General features: G+C 38.6%; 2 protein-coding genes across 2 annotated transcripts; one reads left to right on the top strand and one right to left on the bottom strand.

The window, feature by feature from the left end:
* Nucleotides 1–217: 217 nt before the first annotated feature.
* LOC140934649 (octopamine receptor beta-1R-like) lies at nt 218–1,278 on the bottom strand. Its single transcript, XM_073384238.1, has one exon. The coding sequence runs from the start codon at nt 1,193–1,195 to the stop codon at nt 218–220; it is 978 nt and encodes a 325-aa protein (XP_073240339.1). The 5' UTR covers nt 1,196–1,278.
* Nucleotides 1,279–8,798: 7,520 nt separating this feature from the next.
* On the top strand, nt 8,799–10,984 carry LOC140933530 (histamine H2 receptor-like). Its single transcript, XM_073383118.1, has one exon. The coding sequence runs from the start codon at nt 9,322–9,324 to the stop codon at nt 10,303–10,305; it is 984 nt and encodes a 327-aa protein (XP_073239219.1). The 5' UTR covers nt 8,799–9,321; the 3' UTR covers nt 10,306–10,984.
* The last annotated feature ends 609 nt before the right edge of the window (nt 10,985–11,593 follow it).

Here is an 11,593-nt window from a genome sequence, read left to right as displayed (position 1 = left end):
CAACTAACCGCAAAAACAGAAAACTTAACCTTTTAACAACAAAATTGCGTGACGCTTTCCCGTACGTCCTAGCTTGCGTTAGAAGGAACTTTCTCGTTAAATCTACAAATTGCGTTAGCGTGCGCGTGCAGAAAACAAAGATTTCGGATAAAAAATAAGTTAATTGAACGTGCGGCTAATTGCTGTAGCTACATTAGGGTTACAGAATTAGAAAGACTTATGTACTCTCTTTCGTGTCTTTATTACGAATACCAATACGTAAACTTCTGAGTTCCTTTTTTATGTCCTTTTTCAGTAAAGCATAAACCAGCGGAATAATAGCAGAATTAAGGAAAATCATCAAATCAGCAACCCTGAAAAGATGATCGTTTGTAACGCACAACTCTAACTTGTTACAAAATGATATAACAGTGTCAAAGGACCAGCACAAAACGAAAAGCCCGATCACAGATCCCAAGACTGCGATGCTAGATCCATCAGGTTTTCTTTCTCCTGCGCTTGTCTGTGAGGCACTAGACATTTTCTTCCCTGTAGTTGTTAGCATGTCTAGGTTTACTGTCCGTTTAGGAACCTCGCTGTGCGTGGAATTGTACTCAAGCTGTGTTTTGTGGGCCTCGACCTGACGTGCGTGCCTTCTTGCGGTGCGAAAGATGTGAGCATACATCGTTGGCATGACAACTGTGGGCACGACCTCGAATGTAGTTATAACAATGAAGGCGTGAACCTTTTTTGCGGTCGTCTTGACATATTCAGATGACGAAAACATCCAGAATAGAGGAGAGAAAGAGAAAAGTGCTGGCAAAACCCAAGAAGCTGTTATAGCAGCAAATATTCGAGAAGTGGTCGCGTGCGATGGATACCGAAAGGGAAAAATAATTGATATATAACGGTCCACCGTCATAACAAACACACTTGCTATAGAGACTAACGTAAAAAGATTAAAGAACATATTATAGGTGACAATGTCACACGCAGACCAAACGTTGCAGACGATGAAAAAACTTGGGAGAAATAACCCTACCAAAAGGTCAGCAGCTGCAAGAGAGGCCACAAAATAATTACCAACGACTTGAAGTCGTCTTCGTGAACAAATAAGAAAGAAAACCATTCCATTTCCTACTACACCAAAGAAGGCCATAAACAATGCGAGTATGATGTAATACAGAGGGAGCGAGTCTTTTTCGGATTCACCCATGTCGACGAGTTCGAATTCAAGCAGGTTCTTCTTTTCCGTTTGGTTAACGCGATGGAAAACCTTATCGTATATTTGCAGACCACTTATTATAAGTTCTTGCCCAACCGTCAGTTATTCTCTACAACTCGCATAATGAGACGTTTCTAAAACTCTACTGGTCAATCCTGTATTTCAGTGTATAGCGGTGCAGTAAATATTCTCCTGGCCTTGAAAGTTTAATTGGTACACTAGGACTTCTTTAACTTTCAATCATTGGCTTCTCTCCACGTAGTAAGCCGTTGTTGCTAAATAACAACCGGCTTTAAAACCCATGCGCGCGATGATCAAAAGTTATGATTATGCTGGTTTTACTAAATACATGTATGTTATGAATATGCACTTTTTTTATCATCACCTGCCTACTATGTGGTAGGAATCCTTTAAAATGGTAATGACAAAAAGGAGATCTTTGATCACATCAATCGGATCTTGAATCATTTGTTCACATTGTAATTAAAATTAAGCAGTTTTATGTACTTGGAGTAAGTATGCTCGTTTGACACTTAGTAGACAAGATGTTGAGGTACAAATGAAGAAAACGAAAACAATGCGATATCATTAAACATTTTATTAAAATCATTTTCTGACTCTTTGGGCAAGGGCAAAGGCTGAGCGTTTTTCTTTAACAGAGCTTTTCAAAAGCCAAGTTTTCTTAATAATGCATTTACTCAATAACAGTCATGCTCTGACTAATATATGAAATTTTCAGCACAAAATGATAGCTCGTTTATAATTTGCAAATTCAGATCAAGGAGCCTGCAGAGCCAAAAATAAAACTAATAAATATTTTAGAATCACTTCATGCTTAAAGTCTATCAGTGCAAAATTTGATCGAACAAAGTTTAACTCAAGATCTGCCTACGACTAACGAAGGCAACAAATTGCTCAAACAGCAATTCAAATAAATCACTTCCTCGTTAACTGTCATTCAGTATTACATCAAAAAGCATATAAATAAGAGAGGAACTAAAGTCAGCTTCACAGAATAATAGAAAAAAATAGTGTGTTGAATTTGTTCAGCTTAGGATTTTGAACACTAGTACAAAAGCGCCAAAAGTACCCGCTTTTGATGATTAAGTTCCTAGCACGGCCGCAATTTTCGAAGGGAGCCTACCTTTGGACACATGATCGTTGAGTAAGAGGCATTTCCAGCATCATACAATTATAACTTAATCACGGAATGCGTATTTTCTAAATTTTTCTCGTCAGAAGGCGTTTATGAAAGTCATCACTGACAAAAGGCAATATTAAAACAAAATTTTTTCTCTTGTATCAAGTCCAGAAGAAAAAAAGTATGTCATAACATTTGTCAAGTTTTATTTTCGCTGGAGTTCTGTCTTTTAACTTTATTTAAGTTATAGCATCAAAAAAGCGGTCGCCAGCTTTTGCATTTTGGTCAAGCAGGTTACAAAAAATTAAACAAGAAGGTTAATTCAGTCCGTCGTGTCTTTAGCTCCCAGTGCACAGCACTAGCTTACAACAACATTCGCGAGAGTCATTAAGGAAACCTTATCTGAAGGTGATATTTCTATGGCGACTAGATCGAACCACAGGACGTTAAAAATATGAATGGACGAGACAACTTGGTTGCAGTTGATCGTCATATTGAATATTGACTATTCAACAACTGTACAAGATTTTAAGTGGTCTGTTATGAGATTTGATCATTGGCCCCTACAACGTCGTTTTTCAAGCCGCAAAAGGCGAAGTCACACATTTGACACGCAACACGAGACGATTTGCAACACAATAACGACGATTTTCGGGGCAACAGTGCTGAAACAATCCTGGCGAAATTCGAAACAATGACACACTAATGTCTTAACTCCCTCCTATATTCGCCTTAAGCAACCCATGTATAGTTCTGATCTGAGACGTCATGAGAATAACAACTATACTGACACTCACCAAGTAAATACATGTACTGAAGGATAGCCCCACTGACCTCCTGCCAAGTAGGTTGACAAAGTGGCGGACTAAAACATTAATATTTAGATTTATAGCGTAAGCGAAAGAAGTTTGTCCAAAGTGACGTGATTCTTTGATTTCAATTACACCCAACCTAATGTTTTATAACCCAAGGAAGCATTACCTTGTTTATTTTACTGTTAGTTTTCGCTTTAGAAGTACCGAATTCTCAATACTGAAATTTTGCACAACATTTCTCGTTACAATGGGTCTTGAAGATCTACTGATATAAATTCAATTAAAGATAATCTTAAGTCTATTTGATAGCATCTCCATTTTATATTTCACGATGGGTAAATTTTTTGTTATAACATATGCCCCCAAATTTTATCTCTGTTTCTGAAAAGTCATTTGTGTTTAGAAAAGCCGCCCTTCTTTGTAAGCAAAAATTATGTTGGTAGCGCAGCTATGTGTTAAAGTCGTACTTTTTATGAAAACGTCTTAACGGAAGTTTCTAGTTCAGTTTCCTGAAAATAACATTTGTACATTCATCATAGTTTTCTTGGTGTGACTTGAATTTGTTTTCTCGCGGGTTTTGATTCCTTCGATGTTTGAAGTATTAAGTCGTTTCTTTACAGTAAAACTGAAAATATTATGATAGCTTTTAAAAGTGGGTGCAATTGATAAGTGACAACGTCATGAACCAGCCAAGGTTTCAAATCAACTAATAATAGGCTGTTTTTGTTGGAATCTCCTACTGTATATGTGGGTTTGCGCCTTCCAATGTGACCCTCAGAAAGACTTACGCAGCGCTAGCGAAGAAAACGCATGGCAAAATCACAGCCATTTTAGCATTTACTCGATCTACAGAATCCTTTGGAGATACAAAGTGGGTCGGTGAACTTTTAAGAGATCCTGTAAGGAGTAGGGTTATCACAGGGATCCCAAACTCAGTGTATGAACGCTTTTAATTTATTTTTGGATATTCGCTGGTAGGATCTTATCCCAGTTATAGCCTGAGCTCCACAATTCTTTTAGGTCGATTCTGAACTTGACTGCTACGGGCAACGCAAGAGCGATAGGGTCCCATAACTGACTGTCAGGACACGCAGCTCGTTGAATTCGTTCTTTTTGAAAGTAAACTTGTCCGTCTGTTGATGCCATCTTTGATCGAGATCTGTGAACCGTTCACCGTTGCCGATGGATTGGTCAACTCAGTTCTGCCTGATTGGAATGCCACGTTTTGATCTGCAAGTGACCTTTCTCGAGGATAGCGCGTCAATGTGGTTGGTGTATAATCAGCTTTGCTTTGGTTGCTGTTTCTCTGGAGCTGCCAATATCATCTAGGTACACATGCTGTTGAAGTTCCTTTGCGGCTTCCGGGAACTCTGCTTGCGACAGCTTTTCTGGACTGATTGATGGCGTTAGGTGCAGTCTCAGGGAGCAGTTTTATCACCAAAGTTTAATCTGAGCTATGAATAAACATTTGGTGGATCACTTGTCTTATTCGTCCATAGAAACCTGTCATGCATTTGATCGTCGGTATGCGATAGGATTTGGTTAAAAATTTTCCGTTCTTCACCAGTGAATGCACATGCATGCCACTTCGTTCCATCACCATCCTGCCAGTACACTCAGAAGACTATTGATGAAGTTAGGATCTTTCTCAAGATAGTAATCGTTAAGGGAAAAACCATCATGACCTTTTGAAGATGAATCAATTAAGACGAGTCAAGCTTTCGTGCTACTTTCTGGTGTGAACACAGCTTGCAGTGGAAGGTACCATTTAGGTTTATAGCGATCAATTTGTGCAGGTGGAACCTTGGTCACAAAGTTTTGATCCAATAACTTCAAATTCGGACTTCCTCGTCTACCATTTTTCAGAAATGACTTTCAGTAAAAAACATCCTTTTCAGGGCGATGTCGTAGAGACTTCATTTGGGAGGTCCTCCTTCTTTCCACGGCATCTCCACTTGAATGTATTCTCCCGTCGACTAAGGTAGTTGCAGCAGCGAAGAACTTCACGAACTTGCTCTCACGTGACACTTTTTCAGTGCAAGTACAGAGTTTGGTTGGTTTGACTCCAAGGAGGTCTTGGTGGAGACGTTTCTTGATATCTTCAACGACACTTACTGTCCCGACTTCTATTGACTGAAGTTTGTGGAGCCGTTTGACTCGAACTGTCCAGTGAGTTCCAGTCACTTGCACCAGCAATTTGGAAAGTCTTTCTTCCTGAAGAAGTCTTAGATTGTGGTACGTCAAGAGTGCCTTGGTTCCGCAGATTTCTGTTTTGGAGCTCAGCCCTACTGGTTAGGTAACCGTCTAATTGCTCAGGGCAGTTTTGTTGTTTACAATCTTAAAAATAAAAACAAATCTGAGGAATCGTCTCCTATTGTACAATGTTAACAGCCCTAAATCGTTCGAGTTTATCTGATAGGGACTTATTACATTCATGCCATACGATGCATCCATAATCGATCAATGAGATGATTGTTTGTTTGTAGATCCTCAGAAGTACATTCAGTTGTGTCTAGAAAGCCAGCAAGTCTATTTAAGAGCGCTATTTGTGGTGAAACTCTTTCAATTGACTGTGATATGCGAGGTTCCCAGTTAAGACGGCTGCCAATAGTCACTCCTAGGTATTTGAAGGTCTCAGCAACCACATTAAGCTTAATATTGTTATTTAGGAGTATGTCAGCACTCGACATGGGAGCCTTCTTTGCTACGATCATTGCTTCTGTTTTCTTCGTGTTCAGTATCAGATTGTTGTTCCGCAGCCATGTAGAGATATTCTGGAGGTTAGCAGTCTTCAGTTTTACCTAAAATTTCGTATGGTTCACCGGGGTATGCAGCCTCCGTGCCAGAACATAATACTGTGCAGCAGTTCCTTCGCAAGCCGTTTTATATCCTATGCTAAAGATACTATTTTCTTGAAAAAACAGACAGGTCAATCTCCAAGAAGATTAGTTGCCCAGAGTTAAAGAATCTTCAAAACGTCTGAGAACTCAAACAAGCCTACTACTCTGTGTTTAAGTACGGAACGCAACGTTTTAAAGCTAGTTTTGTTAATAGCTATTAAACATGTAAATATAGGTATGTATTCATTTAAGCAACAGACCACACTTTCTAGGGGTTTACCGGCGTGATAACCCACTTGGGATGTTTGGGAGCACACGAGAAAAGCTTGTAAATCATTCCTTCGGCTTGTGATTTACAAGTTTTTCGCCGAGTTTAACTCGCTGAGCAAAACTGTGAATTTACCGGCACAATAAACCATAGGTTTTTAACCAATCAGAACGCGCGTACTATCTTAGTTATTTTATAAACTTGCACATTCAATAAAGACAACACTAAAGACAAGACAAAGAGGAGACAAGACGTTGAAACCAAATGACGGGGATCTCGTGATGAATGATGAGGTTCTCGTGGAGTTGAGGCGAAATTGTTTGTTCTCCAGTTTACAATATGACTGTCCCCCCAGACCCAGAGCATACCCAGACGCTCTCAGCAAAATTGGTTCGTTTCAATCCTGTTTGGGTTAATCAGTCTCTGGGAATCATATGCATATGTTGCAGTTAATTCTTTATTTCAGTTAATTTTTTTTTCCCTTTGTTTAAAATTCATTAGCATAAGTGTACTTTGTTCAGCCTAGCATTTCAGTATTGACCATTCAGTCGGATAAAAGTTAACAATTATTTGATTAGAAAGGCTGAAAAATTTTCTTTGTTAAAAAGGACGTGCTTCTTTAGAAATCTATTTTCTCAATTTTGGGATCAGTAGCAAAATAAATGTGATATCAAATCAGAATTCAGGATCATGACATGACTACGTTTGCTTTGTAATTAAAATGCTATACGACCATTGAATCACTATCTAGAATTTTTCAGTTAATAATAAAAGTAGAGTTGGAAACATGGAATCGAGAATTGTTTGAAAATCGCAGACAATTATTTCAAACGACGTTGATTATCAATTTCCCTAAAACCCCGCCCTTCCACCACCACCACCACCACTACATGACTACCACCTGCAGCTGCTGACTGCCTTCTTTCTTGTACGAGAGTGATTATCACTATATATAACAGTTTTACCGTATTTCCTCGAATAATAGCCGTCCTCGATTGATCGCCTCCCTCGAATGTTAATCGCCCCCCCCCCCACCCCTCTCACCATCTTCTCTTCTTTTATCCCTCCCTGTCAAGTTGAGGGGGAATCTGATCCAGCAAAACTGATCAGTGACGATTCAAGCTCTGAAAATTATTTAAGAACCAAATTTGGAACACTCAAAAACCCTATGTTCAGTACATTTGATGTGATAATTTTTTGAATTAATGGGATTATTAAACGAAATATTTAGGGCACGACTTCCAGTGAACAATATATGAAGTAATCGCCTTTCCTGGAATAATCGCCCCCTATTGATGAGAAAAAAGAAATAATCGCCCCCCTGCCCGCTATTATTCGAAGAAATACCGTAAACACCCTTACTGTTGACTGTAGGGGCGTCAGTATCATAATTAATAAACCCTGCTACGCGTTAATTCCAACATAGCTATTTTTCTCCATCCCGTTTTATTTATAATTATATATGAAATTAATCATATCTTGAACTTTGGATAAAGATATGAAATTGAACATGATCTTCGAAGTAGTAAGAATAACATAAGCGGTTAGATAGGAACTTGAAATCATTCAGGTTCTGAGATCAGGAATCAAACCTTGACCTTTGCGATGACCGGACGCAACGCTCTATCCATACTCAAGCTAATCAGTGGAGGGCAGGCCATCGTGAATTCGTAATATATCCGATGGTGGAAAAGACATGAATCGAAATGTATGAAAATAATCATATTTTGAGCTGCGCGGGTAAAGAATGATCTTTGTATGCAGTAGAATGACTTTTTCTGGTTCTTTTTCAATCGTTTAGGTTTATACTTTTTCATTCTTCTGCGAATCTCATGTTCACTTTCAAATAATTCTTTGATAGTTGTTTGTATTTTTGCAGAGCAAAGAATATATTTCATTTTGATTAAATTTGTTTTAATGTGGGAGAAACTGACGCATAATGGTAACAAATTGACGTTCACTCGTTAATTAAATTACACTCACGTACCTTTTATTTAAAACTGTCCTTATGGTTAGTCATGGATATTAACACCAAATAGGCTACAACTCTATCATACTTTTTTTTGTATTGCAAATCAGTTAGAGAGCGTTACTGAGTACATGATAAAAGAGGTAATAGAGAGAGAGAAATTTTATCTGCCTAATGCATAACAAACCTAGAAAGCGTGAGTATTAATTAACACTGACAAATGAATAGCCCTTACTACTATCCTCTCTTTTAATATTTCATGTAGATAGCCTTTTATGAAAATAAAATCAGTATTCTGCTGCCCTAATTGCCAAGGATATATTTGACCGAAGTCCACAAATTGTTATCTGTTGGATCATTCTGTTTTACCTTAATTGCTTTCTATTTCATGTTGTTTAAAAGATTTTAATGGCATTGTTGCATTACCGCTTCGATTTGTCAAAGTTTATTTACAATGCTTGTGTTTTGCTGTGGCACTTTGTCATATTGGAAAAATAGAACAAGGAAATGAGTATTTTTAAGAAGCAGTTCGCAAGGAAACGTGACCCATGCATCAGTGGTTGTCGTAGAAATGCTTTAAGATATAATTTTCCCAGGAAATAAAGTCAATTCTTTGATAAAACATAGAAATCGTTGAATAATGAAACTTAATGCAGACTTATAAAAACTAACTTTACCTTCAAAATTCCACCAAGGCTTTTCAAGCAAGAGCAGCTGTATTTGGCTTGAATTTGGCAGTCTGAAGAAAATATTAGTCTTTGATAAAAGTTGCATCCGCCAATGATGAATCTAAGAGCCAATCATGAAAGGGCAGTAGTGGGATATTACATAATACATTAAATGTTCCATTTCGCCGTCCATTAGGCACAATGCGTCGATGTGTTCCACACGGCTTTATGACCACCAGTACGGTAATGGTTTTCTTCAAGGACGATTCGTGGCTGGTTTCTTATTATGGATTATAGTTAAAAAGATATTAGCTCAAGATAAATTCTTTACAATATTTGCGAGAGAAGACTGGTTCAAAGCGCCGTTTTAATTCAGCTTTTTGGGGCATTTAAGCCCTTCAACGGGTGACCTGATTATGGGAGAAGAAAATAATACCTTTCATTTAAATACAACTCCAAATGCTGTAGCTTATAGGCAGCCTAGGCAAGCCTCGACTGACGTATGGTTTTGGGTCATGCTTGGTGCCATTGGTGTGGTAGCTCTGATTGGAAACTCAGTAGTAACGTTCTTGATTGCAACCCGCCGAAGGCTTCAAACAGCTTGCAATAGCTTCATCTTTTCCCTTTCATTATCTGACCTTTTAACCGCCGCTACAATCGTACCAGTGTCATTTATTTGCAAGTTTGGTATTAGGTGCCACAATCCGGTTCTATGGAGTTTCTTCGATTACATTATCTGTGCTTCCGTGTTGAATGTATGTACGTTAACTGCTGATCGATACTGTCGTGTTGTCTACCCTTTGCGATATCCCGTGGTGATGAGCTCGAGACGAATCGCTGTACTCATTGCTCTTGGATGGACACTGCCATTTTTTCTCCAGTTTATTCCTTCGCTTTGTGTTTCTTTGATCCCAGCACTTGATAAGAGAATCTTTAATGTAATACAGATGTTTGTCTTTGCCATTCTACCTTCTGTTGGGCTGTTGCTTGCCTTTGCGAAGATCACACGTATTACTCTTAAGCACTCACATCATCAAAGAGTTCAGGTGACGCAGATACAAAGAAACTCTATTGCGCCACAACAAAGCTTTAAAATAACCCGGAAGTCATTTTCTGTTCTTGTCCTTGGGGTTGTTATTTTTTTCTTTGTTTTCTGCTGGTCGTTTTCCATTTACAGGGGCATCTGCGACAGCTTCTCCCTTTGCAAAGTACAGAATTCAGTCGTCTTAGCTTCAAGACTACTTATAGTTGGCAATACCGCAGCAGATCCCATTGTTTACGCTCTTCTCAAGCAAGATATAAGAAGGGAACTTTTCCGCGCATTTCGATCACTTACCAGAGGGAAGTTTCGCGTGCAAGATATGAGCCTGACAGAAACCCGCACAGCTGTGGGTCCATGAAACTGATTATTTATCATGAAGTGATACCCAATCTGAATATCAGGACACTGCGCTCCTTTTGATAAAGGTATTTATTCTTAGTTCTTTCACAAGATAGACGTCTTGAAGCCATTGGAAGGTATACAGCCATTGATGTTATCGCACAAGCTTATAAAAGGGAATTAAACTGCTTTTTTGGGAGCAATTTTTTCCATTGCATGGACGAATAGGAACTCTTTGTCTTTGTTAAATAGTTATTTATGCGCTAGATATATACATTTAATTTTGCTTTATAATCACTCAGGTTCAGGGTAAAAATATTGTTATTATTCTGAAACAAAGGCAAATATATGAAAAGTCAATGAATCCTTATCTGTGACTGTTTTATTCAAATAGAAGGGTGAGTGTATGGTTTTCTTTTCTTCCGTTCAAGTGTAAATATTGACTTGTGGTAATTTGCCTTCCGTGAAAAAGTCGGCCCATCCTACCGAATATCTGCATTGCGTAATTGACTGCCGTTTAAAATGGCACTTTTTATTGTTCGCTGTTGAAGACGGTATTTTATTTTCTAAATGAATGAGTGAATATTTTGATAAAAAAACAATAAGTTTGGGAAGTTTTCGGAGTTTCAAACAAATTCACTTTTCCGTCCACTAAAGGGCTTTCTTATTCAAGCCAAAAGGGCTTTGAATTGAACGCATTACCTTAAAAAGCTATATTGTTAGTTTTTTAGTAGTAACAAGAGATGATAATTAATAAGGAACAAACAACGCTACGGAGTTTAATTCTTCAATGCAAGAGGGAGAATTTACATTTGTTACTACATTTTAAATAAGAACGGATCAACTGATGCTAAGAATTCGATGAATAAATTAAACACCTCTAAATATTTTGAGGACGTCTGCCACCTATTCCTAAAGCTACGTGCAAACGGACGCAGCAACTCCCAACATTATTGGGCAAGAATTTTGGGAGTTGTTACGTCCGTGTTGGCAGTGGTGCGCAATGTTGGGATTTGCAGTGCATCGTCAGAAGGATACAACCCGTAAGACTTTGGAGACCATGTGTAATGCAAGTGCGTGGCCCCAACAATATTGGAAGAGCGGATCCAACGCGGTTGCGCTAAGCATCGACGATCACGAAACAAAATAAATGTTGGGAGTTGTTGGCTCAAACGTTTGACCGGTTTCAAACTCTGCGCACGCGCAACAACATGAAACGGGGTGTGCAAACGGACGCAACATGTAACACCCAAGAATGTTCGGAGTTGTTAGACAACAATGTTGCGTCCGTTTGCACGGAGCTTAAG

The sequence above is a fragment of the Porites lutea genome, chromosome 4 (assembly GCF_958299795.1).
Source record: "Porites lutea chromosome 4, jaPorLute2.1, whole genome shotgun sequence".
Classification (NCBI taxonomy): domain Eukaryota; kingdom Metazoa; phylum Cnidaria; class Anthozoa; order Scleractinia; family Poritidae; genus Porites; species Porites lutea.
Note: the sequence above shows the minus strand (reverse complement) of the source record. Positions and strands in the feature narration are given on the sequence as shown.